This window comes from Sphaeramia orbicularis, chromosome 17 (genome assembly GCF_902148855.1).
Source record: "Sphaeramia orbicularis chromosome 17, fSphaOr1.1, whole genome shotgun sequence".
NCBI lineage: Eukaryota > Metazoa > Chordata > Actinopteri > Kurtiformes > Apogonidae > Sphaeramia > Sphaeramia orbicularis.
In genome coordinates, this window is record NC_043973.1 from 21,634,137 (window position 1) to 21,659,554 (window position 25,418).

General features: G+C 40.3%; 1 protein-coding gene across 2 annotated transcripts; it reads right to left on the reverse strand.

Moving 5' to 3' along the window:
• Window positions 1-9,815: 9,815 nt before the first annotated feature.
• LOC115436907 (long-chain-fatty-acid--CoA ligase 3-like) lies at window positions 9,816-25,351 on the reverse strand. 2 transcript variants are annotated; one of them, XM_030159881.1, is made up of 15 exons: window positions 25,140-25,351; window positions 20,408-20,898; window positions 19,385-19,562; window positions 19,188-19,297; window positions 18,878-19,016; window positions 17,498-17,639; window positions 17,253-17,376; window positions 16,896-16,967; window positions 16,617-16,756; window positions 15,732-15,904; window positions 15,528-15,602; window positions 14,328-14,519; window positions 14,121-14,235; window positions 13,833-13,990; window positions 9,816-12,706 (listed from the first exon to the last, which is right to left on the reverse strand). In XM_030159881.1, the coding sequence occupies exons 2-15, from the start codon at window positions 20,756-20,758 to the stop codon at window positions 12,549-12,551; spliced, it is 2,127 nt and encodes a 708-aa protein (XP_030015741.1). In that variant the 5' UTR covers window positions 20,759-20,898; window positions 25,140-25,351; the 3' UTR covers window positions 9,816-12,548. The 2 variants fall into 2 exon arrangements, with proteins under 2 accessions (XP_030015741.1, XP_030015740.1); XM_030159880.1 differs by having other exon boundaries at window positions 17,498-17,648.
• Window positions 25,352-25,418: the final 67 nt, after the last annotated feature.

Here is a 25,418-nt window from a genome sequence, read left to right on the forward strand (position 1 = left end):
GGTTCGTATTGGTGGTGGATTCACTGGCTGAGTCTGTGATTTCCCTCCAGGGCTGGTGTTATGCTGTCTGTGTGCACCGTTCCATACAGTCCCACACATTTCACTTCAGATATCAAAAACAACAGCAGCATCTCACTGATTAGTACTGCACTGTTTCTCTCTCATTCTCTCTCTCTTTCTATATATGAGAATTACAGCAGCAAAGAGGGAAAATCATAGTAATTAGTTTAACAATTCTCAGTGCCACTCACTGTCTTTGTTTCCCGGTTCACATTACTCTATTTAACCCTCTCTCTTCTCATTATTCTCTTGCTTTCTCTTTCTTTGACCGTGTAAATTCAGTTTATTGGCATGAAATACAACTGCATTTGTTTCCCATTTGCTAATACATGCAGTGAACAGTGTAAAGCTCATGAGCACATGCTGTTTTATCTCTTCACAGTTTCCTTAGTTTGATAATGATGTTCTATCGGTCACAGCAGTTATAACTTGTGCTATGAACTCTAAACAGGAGTAAATGATTTCTTTTCTTGTTAACTTTCTGTAAATGGCAAGTTTATATATATATATATATATATATATATATATATATATATATATATATATATATAATTTTTTTTTTTTTTTTGAGTGATTTTCCATTTTAATGAACATTCGATCATAAACACAACAATATAACACTCCAAACAAGCAAAAAAAACCTTCTAACCTCCCTTCTCCCACCCTCAATAAGATCTCAAAAAGATCTAATGTCAGTATGTGCATTATATATTGTACCATACACACATTTCAGTGAACATTAATATGCATAGAGACACATATATTCAATGTATCATAAGTCCATAATTCGGTCATCCTCTTAAAGGTCCCGTATTATGCAAATCTGACTTTGTGACAGTTTTCTTACAGTAGTGTGTGTTGCAGTAGCCACATTATGAGGTTAGAATTTGAAAACTGTCTGTTTCCTCCCTGCCTTGCTACACCACAGTTTGTGAAAATGCCTGCTCAAACGGCCGAGTTTGAGTTGGCTCCGTTTATGACGACATAAGCGGATTTAACTCCTCCCCCTGACTGTGCCCCCACCCTCGCAAAGCGAGCCCCGCCCTGGCAAAGTACCTCTTGGACAACAAACATGGCGAAGGCGAGACACGCAAGTTGTGGTGTTGTTGGCTGCACACACCAACACGATAGTTTATTTTTGCTCCCCACTTCCGAGCCTGTCCGTAAAAAGTGTCTGGATTCTATCTGTGATGGTCATGGACCAAACAACATTCCCAAACGCTTGTATGTGTGTCCCCGGCATTTCACGGACGAGTGTTTTTTAACATGGGCCCATACAGCTCCGGCTTAGCACAAAGACTCCGAATCCAGAAGGACGCAGTACCAACGCTTCGTGACCCAAGTACAAGTGTGGGAGATGTAAGTTCTGATCATTTTTTTGTATCTTTACTGCATAACCCTACATTACGGATAAGCTGGTGGGTGTTGATGTGTACGTCTAACGTTAGCATGGCAGCTAACATAGCTCGGTTACTGCTGCTAACGTTTGCGTCCCCGTTAACATGCAAGAGCTGATAATATCAAGAGACATTCAACAGAACTACTCTGAACACGGGCCTTTTGTGGTTGGCATCAGTATAGTTAGCATCAAGCTTGTTAGCAGCTGCCTGCATTAGTGGCGGCAGGCGTCTTTCCGTGTCAGGTCCACGAACCCGACACAACACCGCCGTTTTCCGTCGGGGCTCAATCACGCCTCAAGGCAAAGAAAGCCAGTGTTTGGAAAGACGTTCTGTCTGACACATGTGTATTGTAGACGAGAGAGCCATGGCTTCACAGTCAACATTAGCGCGTAGTACCGCTAGCGGAAGCCGCGTCCTCTCCCAGAGAGGGGAGGGGCAGTGGGCGTGGACAGATGCGTTCATTTGCATACCCGGAAGCAGGCCCAGAAACAGCCTGTTCTTAGGAGGGCTGGTGAGAGAGACTTTCGACCGCTGAAACTCCGAAAAAAGGATGATTTTGGGGCGAACAAACTTAAATACTATGTTTTTGGGCTTCTGAGACCTATATGACGTGACTGAAAAATAGCATAATACGGGACCTTTAATGTACATGGTAAAGTTAAAAGTATTTTGTTGGCTAAGTTTTTTTCATTTACAACAATTGGCTCCAGGCACAACAAACCCCACCCCTCACACATATTGTAGCTTATTTTGGCATCGATCCAGCTGATGTCATCATGTTTATGCATGTGATGATGTGAGCATATGAATTACCTCTATGTATGTGCCAAGTCTTAAGTAAATTGAAACAAAATTGATGTTTTTATTGACATTTGAAATTTTGCCCATTATAAGTAAATGGGAGAAAAAAAAGATTTTAAAAATTCCTTAAAAAATTTGAACTTTGACCTACTTTTCCCAAAATGTAATCACATCTAATGTGGGTCACTGGCAATCTATAAACCCAAATTTGGTACTAATTCAACCAACAGTTTTGCTGCTATAGACATGTGAAATTTTGCCCATTATATGTAAACAGGGGTGAAAAGATTTAAATAAATAAATAAATAAATAAATAAATGATTTAAACTTTGACCTACTGTTCCCAAAATGTAATCACAGCTATTTTGGGCGACTGGCAATCTATAAACCAAATTTGGTATGAATTCAACTAATAGTTTTGCTGCTACAAACATTTGAATTTTCACCAATCATAAGTAAATGGGGAAAAAAAGATTTTAAAAATTCATAAAAAATTTTAACTTTGACCTACTGTTCCCAAAATGTAATGACATCTATTCTGGCTCACTGGCAATCTATAAACCCAAATTCGTATTAATTCAACCAATAGTTTTGCTGCTAGAGTGTTAACAAACAAAGAAACAAACTGAGCAAAAACTAGAAAAGCACTCAGAATCCCCCCCCCCCCCCCCCCCCCCCCCGATCACCACCACAGTTTAACCATTTGTTCCTTGTGCCAGTATCAACATTTCCTGAAACCTTCATCCAACCAAGTCCATCCATAACTTTTTGAGTTATCTTCCACACGGACAGACAGACAGACAGACAAATAAACCAACACCGGCAAAAACATAACCTCCTTGGTGGAGGTAACTAGAAAAGCACTCAGAGAGTGAAGACCTCCGCCAAGGCAGATCAGTGGACCCCCGTTGCCCCCCCACCTCTGATCACCACCAATATTTAATCATTTGTTCCTTGTGCCAGTATCAACATTTCCTGAAATGTTCATCCAAATCTGTCCATAACCTTTTGAGTTATCTTGCTAACAGACAGACAAACAAACAAACAAACAGACAAACCAACACTGGCAAAAACATAACCTCCTTGGTGGAGGTAATTATCTTGCTAACAGACAAACAAACAAACAAACAAACCCGATGAAAACATAACCTCCGCCATTCCTTGGCAGAGGTAACAATACCCCTTGCCTCCCTTTTGGGGGGCAGGGAAGTAAATGGTCTGCAATATGACCCTGTAGTCAAAGCTGATTTCCTTTTGATTTCCTTTACAACATACCCATAAGTAGTGGTATATAAAATCTGTCGTATTATGTGCTTATGCAGGAGCTGAGTCAGTGACGCAGCAGCTGTTCACTGGGCTCAGGATGAGCTGGCAGGGTGATAGGAACCCCTTTCATCTGTAATCTTTTGGCATTAGAAGTTGTTTTTCATGCAGTTCTTGAATTTTGTGACTTTTATCATTTGAACATTGGGAATTAGTGGGTGTTATCCTGAATTTGTTATTCAGCTTCTTTGTTATTGCTCCAGGACTTCACTTCCATACTGGGCTGTGCAGTGTCTCCATCTGATATGAGCTCATCAGATCCCTCAGACTCACTACAGTAGACAGATTATGGAATTAGAGTTAATATTCGCTCTTCACCTTTCATCAGTCATTGGTATAGCTTTACCTCCTTGGTATCACTGTAAAATAAGTGCTGCTGATGACAGTATGGGACTCCTCCTCCTCCTGCTTTGGCGTCTAAACCTTCAGCAGTCAACTGGGACACAGCTGCTGTTTACTAACGTGTCAGTCAGCGCTGTAGGGTGAAAATATAATCAGCTCAGTGCTGGCTTGTATGCTTCACAGTGGCGCAAAAGCACATCCCCAATATGTTCACGCACTCAGCCAATTGCAATAATCACACACTTCCTCAAGGATTTTGGATTGTCTGTGCATCTTCAGAATTCTTCCTTTTATGCTTTAATATGAGCTCGAGAGATTCAACTGGCAGCCAAGGTTAAAGTCTTGAAAACATGGAAAAGGTCTCAAAGTTACTTTACTATTGAATGGTGCAAGGTTCATATGGAAGAGGATTAGAGCCACTGGAAAATAAAAAATAAAATAAATTAAGGTCCAATATTTTATTTATTTATTTATTTATTTATTTGTTGGATGAGGACAGTGCATATTTAATGAACACTCAGTACAAATAAAAACACTACTGGGAGCTATTTACCATCTGTAGTCCATTATTATTATGAGAAAAAAGTCAGAATTCTGAGTTTAAAGTCAGAATTCTGAGAAAAAAGTCAGACTTTTTTTTCAGAATAATAATAAAAAAATATATATATTGGACCTTAACCCTTTCATGCATGGTGGTCACTACAGTGGACAGCTATTCTACAGCTGTTCTCTTACAAAGTCATGGGTTTTGTTGTTTTAGTTCCATATCAGCCAACACATTGGACGCTTGTGTATCATCCCATACACTGCAATTCATGTCATTCCTGTAACTGTGCTGCTCTTGAAGAACCTGATCTGTAGTAACATGTTTGAGTGTAAATCAACTGCTAATTGTTATTAGACTGTAATTTACAGTTTGTTTGTTTGTTTGCTTTTTGCATATTAGCTCTATGAAGTGAGTAATAACTAGTATTAGAGTATGTTAAAATGTGAGAAAACATTAGATTAGCAGCATTAAAAATATTTTTATTTCATAGTTTTCACCCTTTATATCAGTAAATACATGTTTCTTTGCTTCAAAAATTAAACACATGGTGTCCAGCTGAGTGGACATTTTTGCAACTGTGAAAAACAGGTTCATAAAAAAAAAGTCAATCATTTTTTTTTTTTTTTTTCATGCCTTAAGAGGAATAAAAATCTTGATTAAGGTTCTCATAATTCATGCATGGAAGGGTTAATTAATATTTTTTTTTCCCAGTGGCCCTAATCCTCTTCCGTAGATTCAGCTATGGTATTGACACATCTATTTATTCCAGAGAAAGAAAGGATCATGATGTTAAAAGGTGGTGGTGATTCTACCCTTGTTCATATTCCTTTTGTCATCATCTTCACTTTTTCACTCCCCATCACACCATTATGGGTCATGGGATGAGTGCGACACGCCTGTTGTCATGGCTCACCTTCTTTTCAACTAACGTCTCCATGGTGACGCTACCGCACATCCTTTCATCTGCCTCCACCTTCAAGCTCTTCTCACAGGTTTCTGTCCTTGTCTCCTCCTTCGATTCTTAAGCCAGTCATTTTCTTAGTGGCTGGTATTCATTACACTTTCTCTATGTTGTACCCATCTGGCTCATCCATCTCTTTGTACCAATTACTGTGGTGGAACAGTCCCTGTCTTCAGGAGGCAGGTGGTTTTGGCGTGGAACAGTGATGGGGATGTGGGGTGTGTGTGTGTGTGTGTGTGTGTGTGGGGGGGGGTGATTAGAGCTGCAATATGTTGTCTGAGCCATTAGACAGAGGAGAACAGAGCAGGAATATGGAGAGTACTCAAAGTGATGAAGGAAGAAAAGTGCGAGAATGAAAGGAGATGACGTAGGAGATTCTATACAGGCTTTTTGTGAAAAGGGCACATGTCCACGTACTGGCACAGGAATCCAGCAGCAGACCTGTGGGAGGAGGAGAAATATCTCTGCATTAATGAGACCCCATATTACAGCTCTGTTATCTTGTATATATATATATAAACTCACTTCACTTTCACTTCTTATTTTTCCTTTCCTACCTCTGTACCTATTTTTGTCACATCTACCTGTTTTTTTTCCACCACCCTCATAAACCACCCTCTTTTCTTACAGTTTCAGCACAAATCCCTCCACGTTATTTCACTTTCACCTGGATGTTCATTTCCGTTTCAGCTCTCATCTCGCTTTGCCTTCCTCTAACTCTAACCTGCCAATCTCTATTTAGCCCATTCCTCTGATTATTACTACCCCATCCGTTTTATATTTTCTCCCCCTGTACATGTAAATGACTGTAAGCCATGGTCACCTTGGTTCTCTGACTCATCCCTTTTCTACTCTGTGGCTGCGTTTGATGTTTTTTTTTTTTTTTTTTTTCTCCTTTTTCACCGTGCATGTGTATAAGCACACGTGCACGGATTATGCTGTTATGCTGGTGTCTACAGTGAACGATGCAGCGTGACGCACTGGCTGACGTTACCGGCAGGATGTGTTTTTGATGAAGAAATCTAGTCAGATACACCGAGAAGCTAAATGGGCACAAACAGAAGCAACATTGCCAACAAATAAGGGATCTGTTTGTCCAGGATAAAAACAATTTAATAAGCAGTGATAACCCTGCATCTGTAACTTGCCACTTTTCGTTTTAAATGTCCAAATGTTCCATCTGTCTCTGTAATTGGATTTTTTTTTTTTTTTGCCACCCTAATTGGTTGTGCATGTCACAGTTTTGTATGGTACATTTATTAGAGACGTACAGTGTCTAGGCAACTGGGGTGATTTTTCTGTTTAGGCTCTGCCACCTTTTCCTGTCTTCTACATCTCTCCATGGGGCCATCTGATGAGAAGCTGCATGAAAGTGTTTTTTTTTTTTTTTTTTATTTCAGTCCGTGGATGTTTGTGCCAGAATGCTCTCACAGATATAGATATTGCACATAAATTAAAAACAGCCATATGTTGTTTGTGCGTATTAATGGCTGTTTGACTGAGATATAACAGCATACTCTCTCATGTAAGTGTTCCAGTTCAGTCTCATTCATCCACCTTTCCGCCCCTCCCTCTCCTGTCCTCCACCCTCTTACTCCTCTTTGTCTTCCCTCTTTCCTTCTCTTATGCTTCATCTCTGCGGTCTCTGTCTCTGCCTTCACCACTCCCTGTCGGCGGTGCGATGATGCTGTCCTAGCCGCCTCTCAAACCGCTTGCCCCTCACTCCTCCACCCCACCCCACCCCACCCTCCTCCTCCTCCTCCTCCTGCTTCTATAAATACCACCATCGGTGAGTCATCGCACAGACGTATCAGTTGCCTCTCCCTTTGCCTCTCCATCCTCAACCCCCCCCCCTCCTCCCCTCCCCTCCCCTTTCCCTCGCTTCCCTCCCTTGCTCAAGCTCATTACCAGACCTCACACGTTTTCCCACCTCCAATTTGGCCCTCGCATCCTGATGACCCAGCTGAGTGAAGCTGAGCCGCTGCCTGCCGCGGTGTTGCCAAGCTCAGCCAAAGGTTACTTTGACACACGACAGCCCAAAAACAACACCAGCAGGGGTGCGCACGAAATGAGAAACTCAGTCAGCTAAAAATAAGAAACACAACATTCACTAACTTTGTAATTATGAGTTGAGAAATGTTGTCAGGGTTTGTTTACAATGACTCCTAAGCAGCTCAGGGGGCAGAAAGTAGTGTGTGACAGTATTACATAAAGGAAGTATCCTTTATCTGCATGTTCCAGGGTTTAACTGCTTCTATATTACACTCAAATGAAGAGGTACATTGTAGACCATGATGAGTCAGAACATACCACAGATGTGAGTCACGTGTATTGGGTTTTGTTTTGTTTTTTTTTATCAATGTTTTATTTGTTTTCATTGTGCATCTCAGAAGTACAATACAGAAGAAAAAGAAATAAATTCACATTTTATAATACAAGATTCTGTGACACACAAAGTATAAACCCCAACCCCCCAGAACCAGTGGCAACCCCCATACCAACCCAATCTGGATCTCAGACTACGAAAACCAACTAACAAAGACAAATATATATATATATATATAGATGAAAGAGAATATTATTTACAGATATAAACAGAATAGTGATTGTGTAGTGTTATAGACTTTGCTGTATTATTATTTTGTTTTGGTCTTTTCTTCAGTTTCTGTGCTCCATGGACTTGTTCTAAAGGAAAAACCTGATCAAAAGAACCCCACCTTCTTCTTCTTCTCTGACATTTACATCCTACACTGAATCGCTGATATAAACCTCATAGTTTCGTATATTAACACCTCTCTTCCCACCCTCCATGAATCCAGCTTCGTGCGAGTTTACCACCATCTTTTATATCCATTCTCACTTTTTTCTCCAGCCAACACCCACCACCACCTCTCCAGTTATGAAGCAGCTCCGGTTCAGCTCAACTCATCCTTGGGTAAACTCCAGTGTGGCTTATTGGCTCTTATTGGAGTGTGCGCATAAAGTACAAACACCGATAAAGTTGTCTGCGTACTTCTGAGTCATATCAGACAGGAAAGGAAAATCAAGCCAGTGAGAGAGAGGAAGAGAGAGGGACAGAGAATAAGAGAAAGTAAGAGTTGGATGAAAGAGACAGAGGGTAAAACACAATGAGCCTAACACACACACACATACACACACATACCACATTTAGAACAATATGGAAGATGTCCTTCTCATCCTTCTGCCGCTGGGTGCTGTTGTTGTCTTTGTGGTAGAGCCACTCTGCAGCGTGTGCGTCAGAATCAGTGGGCTAATGAAGGGAGCATTATGCCTCTGACTCACTCTCTGGTCCCATAGGGTTGGATGGAGGGAATACAGACACGAGGAGAGGTTAGAAAAATCTCTTGGTTATTTTGTAGCTCCTGTTGCATTTTAAACAAAACGACAGACAGACAGAGCCGTCACACATATTAACCACCCATATTCTATTATTTCCATATTTGTCAATGAAGCTGTTTAGGTGAATAAACACATGAAGCTATGGTTTATCTCAGTGTGGATGTAATAATATCCATCAGTGCAGCAATTATCTTTACACAGTATAAGCTGCTTAAGTTGTGCAGATGATTTTCAATCCTTTTATAACATTAGACCTCATGTTTCACCTTCATACAGTGCAAAAAATAGTGTCAAACCTTGAGTGTTCCTAAAAGCTTAAATAAGGACTATTTTCAGTCTTTAAATGGAAATTTCAGAACACTCCCAGCTTCTCACCATTGATTTACCAGTTATTTTTTGTGAATTTATTGGTTAGGTAATTTTTTTTTTTTTTGAGTAGTTTTTGAACAAAACACCAGTTAAAATTAGTAGTGAAACTTGAATGAGCATTTTTCTTTTCAATTAACTGATTAGGAAAAGAAGCTAATTCATAATAAATCAATAGTAAATCACAATTCTGCAGTTCTGAGGCTTGATTCCAAAAAATAGAAACAATCTCGTCTTAACACGTTTGTTCAGATACAAGTGAAAAGTGTAAATTTCAATCTGTACTAATCACAAGAGAAAAATTCCAGGTTTGTGAATTAACATGTTTTCAAAAGCACTTTGTGAATGTGCCTGAAAGAGAGAAAATCCTTTGTTTACTAGCCATTATTGAAGGTTGAGTCCTAGAACCATATCTTCTGTTTGCGTTGACGCACCACACAGCTCACCGTCACAAACCACATTGACTCACACACACACACACACACACACAAATATGCACACTGGCCTTGGTTGCCATAGAAACTCTGGTTTCAGGATGATTCTAATCAAGCTGCTGATCGTATCAGTCACACATAACGCCTCAAAGGATGCATTCAGATGATCAACACAGACATGTATCTTTCACAGAGAAATAAAAAAAAAAAAAAAAACAGTCTTTACAACACAAACTTTTATTTTATTACATAATTTTCAAGGCCAAATCACAAATAAATAAGGAAGGAGACACTTTCAATAGCCCAGCTTAAAGGGCCATTTAACTACACAAAAACAAGAGCAAACCCCAAAAACTGATCAGTAACAAAGAGTATTATTCAATATGTTAACAGGAGGCTTTACACCTGTACAATTATTGGTAGTTTTAAAATGAACTTTGATCAATCCCTCCCAACTCAACCTATTTACAATAAGTAAAAACAAGTGGTGAAATTCATCTTCGCACCACCCACCGTCTTCACCTTGCCATTATTAGTGAAAAGGATGTTGTCAGTAGGACACACGGCATGTGCGCTATCAACAAAACACGGGGAGCACTTCACATTCTTAAGACCCCTGAAGACAGCTCATGTGTGTCAGAAGGCAACTAGCCGCCTCTTGCCAGGCAGAGCAAAAGCAGCAAACAGCACAGTAAGCTAACGCCTTGTCACTGAAATATCAGAGTAGAGAAATGTTATAAAAACACAGGAGGAAGGAGGGGTTCCCACTGGTATGAGAGTATTGTCATAGTTTTTACATGCTAAAATAACCCTTCTGCATTGAACTAGTAGACATCTGATAAGAGAAGTAGATAGAGTACCGGACTGTACCTTTAGTAATGTATATCTTCAGTATAAGCAAAGCTGGATTTGCATTCAAAGAGGGCGGCTGTGACAGTTATGTCATCACTGTGGCTGGCTGGCAAATACTTCTTAATCTTCTGTCCATGCAACTAAAGACAAGAAAGACTGTAGCAGCTCAGGCTCAAAACAGGAGTCAAAAGTACTGATGCCGCTCAGAGATTACCTACACCACCCTAAAGAAATAAATGTGTATGTTTTATATGGTTTAAATATATGGCAGTTAACAAAATCCAAAAAACTGACCTTTTTTTTTTAATATAATATACATTGCACATACAGTATCACACATGAACCAATCTGGAGATAGAGAAACATTATCTGCACTCAGTGAAAAACATTGTTCCTAAATGAGCTTATGCTATAAATTCATAATTACATACGGAGTGTATTCGTAAGAAATTTCTTCCGTTGTTTAACCGGAGTGTGATTTCACATCAGTCTTTCTCTCTCAAATATATATATATATATTCAAGCACTTTGGTACAGTTGCACACTTTCCATCATGCGATTTCTACAAAGCCAAATATCAGTCGTTATTTTACAGTCATGAGTTTTAGCACAGTACGTTCATACGGGCTACACCTACACTTCCCTATCAGTGTGTCTCTACCATCCTCTATTCCTATATGCATTGTGTTTATATTAATATAAGCCTTCACTAATCAGGCCTATAAACATTCATACACTAAGGAGGGGTGTTTTCCTTCCTACATACTGTAGATTAAAATTTGTGTATAAATATTGCACATTCATTTCGTATTTCATGTTTGTAAGTAGAAAAGACAAACGTAACTAGAAGCTATAGGAAAAAGGAGAACATGTACAGTTGCACCCAAAGTAACAGGGAATGAGAGGAACGCTAACTATCTGTCTCTACGCTAAGCTAAGTTCCCTTGGAGAAATCCTGATGGTGCATTGGTCAAGATTGGAGGAGGAGGAAGAGGAGGGGTCTGCGGCAGATGTGGCAGGGTAATGTCAGTTAACCAAAACCAAATGGCCTGTGAGAGCTCAGAGGATTGAGCAGAGATTTAAAAAAAAAAAAAAAAATATGGATGCATGATGTATTTCTGTTTGACCCTACTGCGAGGCCTGAGAGCAGCAGGGACTGAAAACACTTTGAGTCAAGTCATGAAGCACATACCCAAATAATAAAACAGACACAGAGGCAAAACAATAGGAAAACAAAGCTTGTAAACAAAGCTCATCAAAGTACAATTAGCATTAATAAAATGGTAATATAAAACATACAGAAATAAAAACCCTTGGAGTAACAACCATAAACCGTAAGAAAAGTTATTTCATACTCAATCTTTTCTTTGCAAAACTGATTCCTCACAAAAAAATATGCAAATGCGAGCCAACAAATTGAACATTAAAAGAAACATAGCAACAAATACAAAAAAAGGAGTAATAAAATAAAAAGATAGGAGATCCCTGCATAGTTTCCAACCTGAATGTTACTTAAAGCCCAGGAGGGATCTCTGTATCAGACCCCGGGCGATGCTACCCCGTTTCCCTGCCAGAAATCTGCACCACAAGTCCCAGACCATCCAGAGAGAAGTGAGGGAGGAAAGCAACAGAGAAGGGTGTGCGGACATTGATCCAGATACGTCTAGCCTGACATTTACTTCACTTCAAGTCAGCGCGGCCGTCCGACTTCATGTGCCGCCTTGGTTGTCATGACAACCCAATGGGCTAAATCCATCAAAAGAGCTGGGTGCATTGCGCCATGCCTGTTTGGCTGGTTCACTTGTCTGTAAGGGACCTTCTGCCTTTTGGTCTTGACAGAGAGCATTAAGCTGGATTCAAGTTTTCCCCTCCTTTGATCGAAGCTGGTCGCAGGAAGCCGAGGAGGAGATGCTTGGGTGGTTTTGTGTGTGTGTGTGTGTGTGCAAATGTGTATGTGTGTAATACCTGTATCTAAATTACAAGTCTCCAAGTAGTCCAGGTAGTGGCTTCTGAGCTCCTTATGTATGTGTGCAAGTATATTATATATATATTTATATATATGTGTGTGTGTGTTTATGTTGGGTTTTTTTGGAGTGTGTCTGTTATTTTCCGCCGTACATCCTCTCAATGTCCTCCTGGTAGTGTGTTTTGAGCTCCTTGCGTTTTAGTTTGAATGCGTCTGTGACTAAACCAGTCTCAGGTGTCCAGGGCTCGGCGCTCAACCGGATCTTCTTTGGGATCTCAAATCGTTCCAGTTTTGCTGGTTGGGGGCAGAAAATCGCAAGTTAGACTGACATATCAGTGTAGTGCAAGTGTCAAAGTCTGGCAAAAGCAGGAGATGCTGTCACACAAAATCGGGACCGACAAGTTGAAAAGGAGCACCACCAGTTACAGTTTTTTTCTCAGTCACTTTGGTGTACTTCTCAGATCATCCGTAACATTTGCAGAACAGTAAATTAATGTCTTCCAACAAACAAATACACATAATAGACTTCCTGCCTGTAATCTTGCAAAGAAAGCATAACACATACAGTAGCCATGTTGGAAGAAAGTACGCTGAAAGCAAATGTTTTTGTATTAAAAGTATGCCTAAGGTTTGGATGACAGTGAGTTAAAATGTACATGGCTGGACTTCTTTTCATTTCTATACCAGTCCTCTATCAGTTTCAACAGTATAACATCACAGACTATAGGAGATTGGACTAAACAGCTCGTCCTCACGTTTAAGCCTGTGCCAAATTTTAGGACATTCTGTCAAGCTGCTCCTGAGATACCACATTCTTCAACTTAATGTGGGTAGACAGACTGACAGATAAACCTTCTTACTGAGATGTGTGGACATATCTAAACTGACAAGACTCTTTAACAGCACTGCAGAACAGCAGGGAAAAATACAAAATTAGAAATGTAAATATAGGAAACCCCTTTTTGGCAGAACTGTATGTGACATCATGAGATGCACCTGTGAGCTATTTTTGAGAACTGGTTGATTTAATGCTTTATTCAGTGGCGAAAGCTATTTACATATTTACAAAAAATAGAAAATATCCTTGACAGATTACAAAAACCAGTCCATCCATTTTACATGCAGTGATTTATGCAATGAAGTCATGCTTAGATGGTCGCATAGACATTCAGATCAACACTGAATAAGCAATTAATGATGTAGGAAACAGTAAACACGTGTCCTTCATAATTTAAAGGACTATTTTCAGAGAAATGAGAACTTGCTTTTCTGAACTAAAACAGAACTAGTACTTTTGAGTATTCAATGTTATCTTAAAGACATGCCAAAGTCACTGAGAAAAACTGTAATTAAGCATATTCTGTGTACAAAAAAAAAAAATGCAGTCAAAGCAAAAGACGAAATTAGGTTTTGTTCTTACCTGAAATAGCAGCCTCAGTAATTATGCGAAGGACCTCTTTCTCTATTTGGGAGTTGTTACAGATCTCCTCCCATGTGCCCATCACTTGCATTTGCTCCGCCAGCGCCATTAGCTGCTTGTGGTTTGGCACCACAAAGCTAATCACATACGACTGGTCACTGAAGAAAAAAATAGTCGAGTTACAGCTTGAGACCCACAAACTGAGACAAATATGCACGATCAGAGTTTTAGAAATAAACACTCTCTCCCACAGTAAAGACACAAGGAGAAGCACATTCAGGACTTTACCTGTTGGCGTAGGCACAGATGTTGTCAATGAAAGGACAATTCTTCAGAACAGCCTCAACTTTTCCCAGGGACACGTATTCGCCAGCCTGCAGTTTCACAAGGTCCTTCTTGCGGTCTGTTGGAGGACAGAACGTGTTACAGTTCTGACTAGTAGCAGGTGTATGAGCTGCACAGCATGCCGCACAAATGTTTTTGTGAATAATCTACCGATGATCTTGAGGCATCCGTCCGAGTGGAACTCTCCGATGTCTCCAGTGCAGAACCATCTCTGACCGTTGTCATCCACAAAAAAGTCCTCACGGTTCTTGGCTTCATTTTTGTAGTAACCCATTGTTACGTTGGGTCCGCCGATCAAAATTTCCCCTCGTGGGTTTGGCTTGTCTGTGCTGTAGTAACCGCCTAGAACAGCACAGAACTAACTCATTAAAAATATAAAATATGTATTAGAGAGGATTTCTGTTTTCTATACAGTTAATTGAAGGGCAGACAACCTGTGGCTCTGTTCTGACTATGCCAAAAAACTGAACTGGAAATGAATCTTTTTTTTTTTTTTTTTTTAAATTTCCTCTTACATATTTCCTCTTCCTTATTCTAAAGCACAGGTGTCAAACATGCGGCCTGGGGGCCAAATCCGGCCCGCCAAAGGGTCCAATCTGGCCCGCGGGATGAATTTGTGAAATGGAAAATTTACACTGAAGATATTAACGATCAATGATGTCAAAATCATTTTAATTCAGGTTCCACTTACAGACACATACAGTCCGATTAGATTTCAAGTGGGTCAGAACCAGTAAAATATTATCATAATAACCTATAAATAATGACAACCCCAAATTCTCTCAGTGTTTTTTGGTGTAAAAAAGTAAAAATACATGAAAATGTTTACATTACCAAACTATACTTTTACAAAAAACCTGAACAAATATGACCAGATGGAAATGTCTTAAGAAAAGTAAATGCAATTTTACCAATATTCTGCCTGTGACTAAATCTTTTGTTTGATTGTAATGCACATGTGTAAATGATAAACTGATAAACCGAGGCAGAATATTGTTAAAATTGCACTCATTTTTCTTAAGACAATTCAAGTTGTTCAAGTTATTGACATTTTTAAGGAAACGTTGTAGATGTAAACCTGATCATAATATAATTTTACTTTTTTCACTGTTATTATTTTACTGGTCTGGCCCACTGGAGATCAAATTGGGCTGAATGTGGCCCCTGAACTAAAATGAGTAGACACCCCTGTTCTGAAGTGTTCCTTAGAATAACCAATTATGAACTCATTTAACATTTTGTCAATGAATAGGTGCATCATACACATTTTTTTCCTCTTTCTGGACAAAAATGGCTATTTAGATCAAAAAGGCTGCCGCCCCCGTGTCTGACTGTCACATTTTGACTCACCCTCCTCCCAGTCCTTGAGTGTGATCTCTGAACAAACAAGTGGGGCACCGACACGTCCTGTGCTATAATCCCAGACTGAAAAACACCAGCAATAGAAAGGCAATTGACAATGATGACAACAAATCATATCATAGCCGTTTCTTACAATTGAGTCTCTCTTAATGACCCTTAAGGTGATGAAAACATGTCCATAATCTATTGTACCTTCACTGATGGTGCCAGCTCCACAGGTCTCTGTCAAGCCATAGCCCTGCCCCACAGGACAGCACAGACAGATGTTCATGAAACGCTGTGTAGCAGCTGAGAGTGGAGCTCCGCCAGAAAGTAATACCCGTGTGTGTCCACCGAGCAGCGAACGGACCCGTTTGAAGACCAGACTGGGGGGGAGGAAGAGGACAAAAATACACATCAGGCAGAAGCTGAGTGAAAGGTGGAGGAAACTAAAACAACAACTCCAAAGAACGGCAAAGACTGAGTGTATAAAAAGATGACATGAACAATTTACAACAAAATGAAAGCAAACATTGACAGATTGACATGTGAGGCACAACAAATGAAAAGGTTGTTGGTAAGGTGTTAGACCAACATATGCTGCCAGATCAGCTTCAGTACTCCTTGGTATTGACTTTAGAAATTTGAGGACTCAACTGGAGGGATGAATCATTCTTAAAAAAACATATTCTATCACTGTTTTAAAGAGAGGTGGAGCGCACTGTGTTGACCCAAAAGCTTTGATTTATCTTCAATAGCACTGATTGAAAAGTTGCATTTTCATCATCATTACAAGACGAGCATACAGATTTTCCTCAAAGAGGCCAACTGTTCAGTAGTCCCAGAAAGCTAATGAGACATCATGTGTAAAACTGAGGCCTGATGGACTGTGGCCATAGTTAATGATATTAACTAGACCTGTATTTTAGACCTTAACGACACAAAATATCTGCTGTGAAAAAGCTCCACCGGGGTGACTGTCGCCATGGTGTATGATTCACATCATTTCCATTTTTATCAGACAATTCAGTGACATCTTAGACTTGATGAATAAGAACATTGTCACCTGTCTTTATACGAGTATATAAGATGTGTTACCTGTCGCAGAGAGGCGTACTGTAGCCCTTGGAAATCTGCTCCATCTTGTAATTATATGCCAGTACAAAGAGTGTCTTCTGTAACTTGCTCATCTCCTCCACTTTGGTCATGACATTCTTATAAATACGATCCATGATCTCCTACACACAAATACACAAGGACGGGGAATAATAAAAAGGAAACATCAGTGAAAATACACACAAAACTACCACCCGAGGTAATTTTAGAGACATTTTTGATGCCTATGCTTAAATGGGAATGTAATAAAACCACACTTACTGGTACAGCAGCCATTAGAGTAGGTCTCAGCACACTTGTGTCACCTTTGCTGCCCTTCTTTATCTTGGTAGACTGTAAAAAATTAAAACATTAACAGCTCTGAGAGAACTGACTCACTGTTGCACAATGTACAGCAGAGGCAGAAAAATTAAACTAAGGTACATTTGAGCAGATATGTCTTGTTTGTATAAAGTGTCCCGCAGTACTAAACCCCAATGTTTTGATGCCACACACGATCCAATAAAGCGTGACCAGTGACTGGAATGCAGGAAGGGGAGACATAAACAAACAAACAAACCAACATAAAATCCCTTCACAGGATGCAAGGGGTGCATATCGGTGGGTTTACACACTGACCTGGTCAGCGAGAGTCTGAGGGGATGAATAGCCAATGCGACAGCCATGAGAGATGCACACCAGTTCAGCACTGAGCTCCAAAACGTGGGCTAAAGGCAGATAGCCAATGTAGGTGTCGGTTTCACTGGCAGGAGAGAAATAACAGCATGTTCATTTCCATGTCATACACCGGAGGGAAACACTCGCATATGATGTAAAGACAAGAGGAAGAAAATTATATAGTGCTGAATGTGAAATGGCCATACTTGAGGTTAGGAATTCGTTCAGCCATGCCAGTGATGCCAGCAATGATGTTGCCGTGGGAGATCATGACACCCTTGGGGATGCCTGTGGAGCCGCTGGTGTACATGATGACAGCGATGTCTGAGGGCACTGGATGTCTGCGGTCTACCGATACTGCAGAGACAGGAGACCAGAGAATGCATGTTTACAGAGGAAATGGATCAAATTCCTGTATTAACATAATTAGCTGTAATAGTGCAGCAAGATAAGGCAACGTCCATAAGAAAAGACAGAACAGTGCATACACACTAATTATCTACTACTATCATACATTCAATAGAAGTCATGTAAACAGGAGGAAGACCTTATTCTAATTGTAGCATTTTTACCTCCGCCAACGAGGTTATGTTTTCATCGGGGTTGTCTGTTTGTTTGTCTGTTAGCAAGATAACTCAAAAAGTTATGGAAGGATTTTGATGAAATTTTCAGCAAGTGTTGATACTGGCACAAGAAACAAATGATTAAATTTAGGTGGTGATTGGTGGGAGGTGGGGGGATGATCTGACTTGGTGGAGGTCTGCACTCTCCGAGTGCTTTTCTAGTTTTATACATTAAATTGAGTAGTGTGTGTGTGTGGTGTGTGTCAGTTTGAACACTTGGCCTGTTGCCTGTTTACAGCTCCATGTGTTGTACACCAACCAATCAACAGTTTGCATTGGTGGAGTGATGCATGTCCAAGAGAAAAGCCTATATTTGGGATCATGAGGAGGAACACACCTTTGTGCAAATATTATGAAAGACTTGAATATAAACAGGATTTTGAATGAGGGTAAATATCACTATGCCAACCTTTTCGAGAGTGTGGTTGTGTGCTGGTGGAAAACTTTGGGAAAATCCTATTTCAATGCAAATAAACAAAAGGGCACAAGCAGGTTGCACCTTTTCACTTTCTGATTTCATGTCATGATAAACACATGAGCATCGACTTAAAGTGTGTAAAACAGATATTTATTTTCATTTCATTTAGACAGCTTAGGATGAATATCGACTTTTATACGTCAAAGGTTCTTTAAATTTAACCGGCAGACGTAAAACTACAAAACTAAATGGAGGATGGGTAACATCTACAGTCACCATCATCAACACGGCAAGATTATTTAGCCTGATCTGTCAATTATCAATAATTTAAGAGAAGTGTAAACATGGCCGAAGTGACACATGGCGGGTGTCACTGTGGAACTCAATGTTCAGCAAATGGTGATCTGACCTCTTCCTGACTCTCATGCAGTACATCACTCCAATTACACAAGAGGGTGTCGGCTTTGTATTAAGCCTCCATCAGTGTTCTTCCATTTCCCTGACAAAATTAGAAACCTTTTTAATCACATTGCACAAATACTCACTGTTATCAGGCTTAGATCCCATCTCCTTCACGGTGTCCATGTTGTAGACCATGATGCCCCTGGGGATGTCAGGCCAGCTAGTGGGTTTGCTGTCGACTACAATGATGTACCGGAGCCTGGGCACGTCACACAGTATGGCCTGAGACGTGGCATTGGATGTAGGTGGGAGGGAGGCAGATAAGTGAAGCAAAAGTAATTAGGCAAATAATTTTGAGCTCCTTATTGAGGTAACTTAGCAACATATCATTGAATCCCACAGCACAGGAGCAGCTTTGCTTGTTAAAATAGCAGACATGATAAAGATGGGTACCTTGAGACGGCTCTGAAGAAGGTCTTTGCTTGTGATGATATGAGTGACTTCAGTCTCATTCAGGCCGTGGGCAATAGCCGTAGGTCCAAGAGTTGCGTAAAGAGTCACAACTGTCGGATTCAAATCACACAGTCAGACAGATAGTTGATATATTTTGTTCGCTTAACAGTAACTCAACACTTGTGTGCATCACTTACGCGGAAAATTGTACATGAAACAGGCCTGCGCTGCTACAATCCACTCTGCTCTGGTCTCACAGAAGATGGCAATGTTACATTGAGGATTCTGGCCAAGAGCTGCAAGACCGCTGCCAAAACACTTCGCTGCCAGGTAGGCTTCCTCGTATGTCAGCCAGTTATATTTTCCCAAAATTACCTACATAAACCACAAAAAACGCAGAGCTATTTCCATTTATGTTCACCAAAGGCATATACACCAGGCCAAACATCACAGGAATGAAAGACCATTATACATCCTGACATACACTGATGTAGTGCAATTTTAAATTAATGTGAGGATTTGAACTAGGTGAAAAATGCCCAAATCAGAAAATTGAAGTTAGTGCTTTTTGTGGACTCAAAAACAAAACAATAACCTGTTTGATGTGATGCATTCCCTGCTGCTTTATGACACTGCATTTAAATTGCATAGTTTTAATAAAGAGAGAACTAAATTTGAATCATGTTTTGTCTTCAGATCCAAATTAATTTCCTTCTGGGTTTAGTTAGATCAAACTGATCTGTATTTGTATGTGGCCAAAACATTATTATTAAAATAATAAATGAGTTGCTAAGTCTGAGGGGAAAAAAGCTATTTAATTAGTGAACCAAATTCTGCAGCCCTACACAAAGGCATGTTCAGGAGAGCAAATGAACTAAAACTGAATCTGATAGAGGACGTTGTTGACGTTTCCAGTCATGAAATAAAACAGTCATACACATGCAGTTAGTGCCCTCTGTAGGGCTTTTGCAGTTATACATGTCTAAATGTGAAACCTCTCAGCTGTAAAAACGAATCACTAACGCTCATTTCCACCCACATTCCTGTCACTGCTCTCTGCAGCAGACTGTGCCATGAGCCTCAGAGACACAGCCACGGTTCTTGTATTCCCACAGATGTAAACTACAAAGTAATTAAATGCATAACTCACTGACTCAAAACAGATTATTTTTGACGAGAAATCATTCACATATTGCCGAGAACAGGCTGGCATTTCTCACCTTCTTGAAAACCTTGCCATTGGGCTGAACCTCATCCTCTTCACTGAGAACCTCCCTTGTGCCGAGGCAGTCTCGATGAGGAAACTTCTTAGCAGCGTATTCAAACATTTTGTCCAGAGTGTCCACCCCAGGGTGCAGCCATGCCACCAGCTTCTCCTGGCTGTTTAGGGCTCTGTAAGGTCCAGCTGGGTGTCTGCTAACCGAACGCGCCTTGATCCGACGAGCCCGTTCCAAGTTGGTGCCAGCCCCGGAGAAGAAGTACCAGGGTATGAAGGTGATGACGGAGTAGACCCAGACCACAGAGCGGAAAACCTGCAGCAGCAGGGGGTTCATGTCCTCTTTCAGCTTCATATTTGAGGATGGAGTCAGGCTAAAGCTGTGGATGAAGGATCACTGCTTTGTGAGTGGAAAGACTGGAGGAAATGTATTTTGACTTGCTGCAGTGGGTGAGGGGTTGCAGGCGGAGGTTTTGTGCAGCAAGTCAATCAGTCCTGTAACATACAGAGCAAACATGGAATTTTAGAAACAGGGTCCACATCAAAGCTGAATCAGCACATTGGAAATATCAAGTAACAGCAAATGTCTGTGTGCACACATAAAAAAAGATCCCAGTAAATCAATCCCTGTCTGCCTCAAGCACATCTTTACCTATTATTAGCTCCTGTCTCAGTCAGCAGTATTTATCTCACAAGACCTGCTGCTCAGAGGCCAGGCCTACGGGAGAAGAAGGATGCAATAACACTTAATATTAGAACTGAAAAGACTTATCATTTAAACCACTACTGAAGTCCATTTACCCAAATTGCTAACATTTACTGCATTAAAATAGTTCCAGTTTTTGTTTGGTGAGCCTCAACACTTTTATAAACATCATTAGAAATTTACATGTCTGATTTTTTGTTTTTTAAAACAGATTTTAGGCATTTCAGAAGGTACAATATTTGGCACATTCGGTAAAATATATCACAAAGAGCCAACCTATAAATAATATGTGGACTTCAGGGAACAACTATACTTAATTGGTATAAATCATAGACGATCTATATTTTTCCCACAGTGCAAATTCAATTGAGAGGTAGGCCTAACTATTTCCACCTGAAATATGATGCACTGAAATCACAATATCTGTCAAATTAACTGCAATATACTTTTGTGCATATCATTCAGCACATGCCTTTCCATTACTTTGCAACTCTGTGAATGCATATGGTATTTTATTCCTCCAAATGCAGGACTTCACCATGTTCTTAGGCTTTCTTAGAAAAACCTCTGTATCAATGTTTCCCTTCGAGTTCAGCTTTTTCTAGTGTATCCTTCAGGCTGTTGTGTAATTTGTACTCCAGCACTTAAGCCAGTGACTTCAGATATATTACATTCTCATCCTGCTCATTCTGCAGAGTAGATGGTGTGGCCAAGGGGTCGTGTGAGAGGTCAGCATAACCTGGCCAGCTAATGTTACAGCACCAAGAAGAATCTAACACTGACTTAAGAGTTGGGCTGCTCCTACCTTTATGCAAACACAGGCAGTAGGAAACACATTTAGGGAGCGGCAGCACATTCCTTAGCATTTAGCTTTTACACAAAGAAATATTTATCTAAGCTTATTGTATTGTGAGTTTGTGAAAACAAAAATGTTCCTAGCCTAGTCATAGCCAACTACACTACTCTCTCATCTGTGTTTCACCACTTGCTGCTCCAGTAATGAACAGGATTCTGTAGCCATGGCCAGGATGATATTACACCACTGACATATTTGTACACAACAATAGCAGATTGGCTCACTGTGTGTAGATTCAGTTATAAATTTATATATGAGCACTACCTACAATAACCTCTCACCATAGAAGACTACAGTTTTCAAAAAGGTCTCTGCTGACACTTGCAAAACTGTGCATTTTTTGGGGGGGTATCATGGTACTTTTATTTACTTGACAGTACATGCATGATAAATACATCTGTCACTGAAACTGATAGACACTACTACCATATGGGCAAGTGTAGCAACACTCCAATCCAGCATGTTGGGGTAAATCTCTACAGTTGCACATATCACTACTGTTCTACATCAGGTAAACTCTGGAGACAGAGAGCCCTGGATGTAGATAGTATCCTTGTATTGCTAAGTTAACGTAAGTTACTTGGTGGTTTAGTGTGTTGTGTATTAACTGACTTGTCCTTGTCGTTCAGTGTGTACTTTTCTCTGTCAAAGACTACAATCAGCTCCAGTTGTTGTAAACAGTCATTCAGTGTGTTGTTTTTTGTGCAGTGATCCAGTGCGTCTCCAGCTGGGTCCAGTCCAGTCTGTCTGGTTAGAAGTTTAATGCCTGTGTTTAACTTGAAAAAAGTATCTTCATTGATGTTATTCTATAAAACTGAATATCATTATTTGTTTTCCTATTCTGACATCCAAAGCTCTAACAAGATTTTTTATTCCTTATCTCATGCACTGTGTCTATTAGCTTACATTTGTTTCTGCCACTAACCTGTGCATGACACTGTGTTCAAAATAAATTAACGAAACTAAGGTGTTTGCATTTGGATTTTTTTGTTGCCTTTCTGAATTTTACTGTATTGTATTGCATTGTGACCAGAAAACCAAGGTATGTGTGTACCAAACCCTGACTGTTGTGTACCATGACACATCTGGCATTTTTAAAGCGTTCCTTAAAACTTAGTCATTTCCGTTTCCTCTTAGTCTTCAACAGAGGCTCACACAGGCACCTGACAGCGGCAGCTGCTACAGACACGATGCAGAAACAGCAGGAGCTCCCTTCCCTCTATGCCTATTCCTCCAGCCGTTTCCGCATCGTGTTTTTCATCCATATAATATATGGTTACGCTGCCGTTGCCAGGCGCCTGCGCGAACCTCCCTTTCCCACAATGCACGTCGCGACAAAATTCCGAAGATGCCCGAATGACCTCCCGGCTCAGAATGTAAACACATTGTTTGTTTATGGTGGGTGGCACTTTAAAATTGTTGACTGTAATGCAAGAGATTCAGATAAGTAATCACAGAAAGACTTAGAGATTCGTGATACTTAGGCTATGACTGAGGTTTTACAGATTAGACGAAAAATTGGTCATAAAGTCTCCCGCACCTTTAAGTCACAACTGCAGACAGGAAAACTCTGGTGGTTTCATCTTAACACTTGTAATGGGCTCTATGCACAGGCCCACTACTTCCTGAACTCAAAGCAGTTCCTTTATTTTCTGTTTTTCATTAGTGGACACACTGATTAATCCAGGTGTGCCTGCTACTTCTTGTTGTGACTACAGTGGTCAGACCATCAAGCACACCTGGATTAATCAGTGTGTCCAACAATGAAAGACAGGAAATAAAGGAGCTGCCTGAAGTTCAGGAAGTAGTGGGGCTGTGCATAGAGCCTGTAATACAGGTTCAGTCATTATGTAAATAATTTTATATATAGTAAACACACCCATTACTGTCTTTAACTAAAACAATGAGATGTATTCAAAAGATAAAAAAGCTGTTGAGCAGAAATTACACTCCTCAGTTTAAGTGCCAGGCCAGTGCACAGGAGGTGCCAGTTATACAGGTACTACCGCATTGACCTGTGGGGATCCACGGGTTCTAGATGTGGTAGTTTTTATACTGTTGTGTATTCATGCATGCTGTACCGCATTTGTCCAGCAGTCACTGCCAAAATATTCTGGGTATAGCAACTTGATTGCAAGGCTATTGTATTCTAAAATATCCCAAACTATTGGTCCTATCAACTTGCTGTTTTCGCTAGTCTGTTCCTTCACCAAAAATTAAAAAGTATGCCAAACTGCAACAGTCACCTCTTTCTGGATTTTGTGTGAATCCCCAGACACACATACATGCTTTTATAATACAGATGCCACACCACAAAACTGGTTGTGGGCTTATGGTTATTGCCATGATTGCACTATAAACTAACAGAAAAAAATTAATTTGGATTTGTAAATTATCCAGTGTAGCAATATTTCTAAAAGTGGAGCAATCAGCCAGCCAGACAATTATATACTTAGCAATACCTTCGGAGTTAATAGAATAGCTTGTAATCATATTATATGTATGGAAACTGGGAAACCAGGATGATGTAGAATAAAAGCCTTTCAAAAATGATTTAATAACGCAAAAAATATTTCCAGCCTATTATTTACATAGTTCCATCACTTTATGTGTGATCGTATCTGTTATACTTCATTCCAGCTGGTTTAACTGACAGCAAATATGATATTCCATTTATCTTCATCAGCCGCTCATTATCTGATAGATAATCGTTAATAACATGAGGCTCGTAGCTAGCGTTAACACACTGCTGAAAGATAGTCTATAATAATTTAGAAAGCATATCTGGGGTTACACAGACATGTCAGCATACACGTGTATTTTCAGTACTGCCGGCTAAATGATTTTACACATTGTGCGTTTCTGAAGCTAAACAGGTTAGCACTGCAGCACCAAGATTAGCGGTTAGCAGACGGCTCCAAGCCCCGCTAGCTGATAGCACAACGCTGCTTTAGCTAGCCACTGCAGCTGTTGTTGGCCCTCTGCTAATATACAACACAATAATGTTTATGGTTCTGAATTCCCCTGAGAATTAACAGGCGGACTCGTGTTGTGTTAAGGAAACGTATTCAAAATAAAAAAGACGATATACTCCATCCCTGAAAACCCCGCTTGCTAACAATCCATTTCTCTCCCCAACATCTGCAAAGCGTTCACATAGGAATACAGTCTCACCTCTTTTCTCAACCGCTACGCCTGAGAATCGTTGCGGGATGGCTCGACAACTTATCCTTGTAACCAAACATCTGGCATTGTAGTGATGTAATCTATCAACGTTGTGTATTCGGTTAAAAATTTAACAAAAATGAATGTGATAAAACGAAACTAAAATTGAGTAAAATAGTAAATCTGAGCATCACCGGGCCAGTGTTGCCAGCCCGGAAGCTATTAAATGACGTCAGGACCGTTCTCTTCAGTGATTGGATCGTTGGAGGTGGCGCGTGCTTGGGGCAG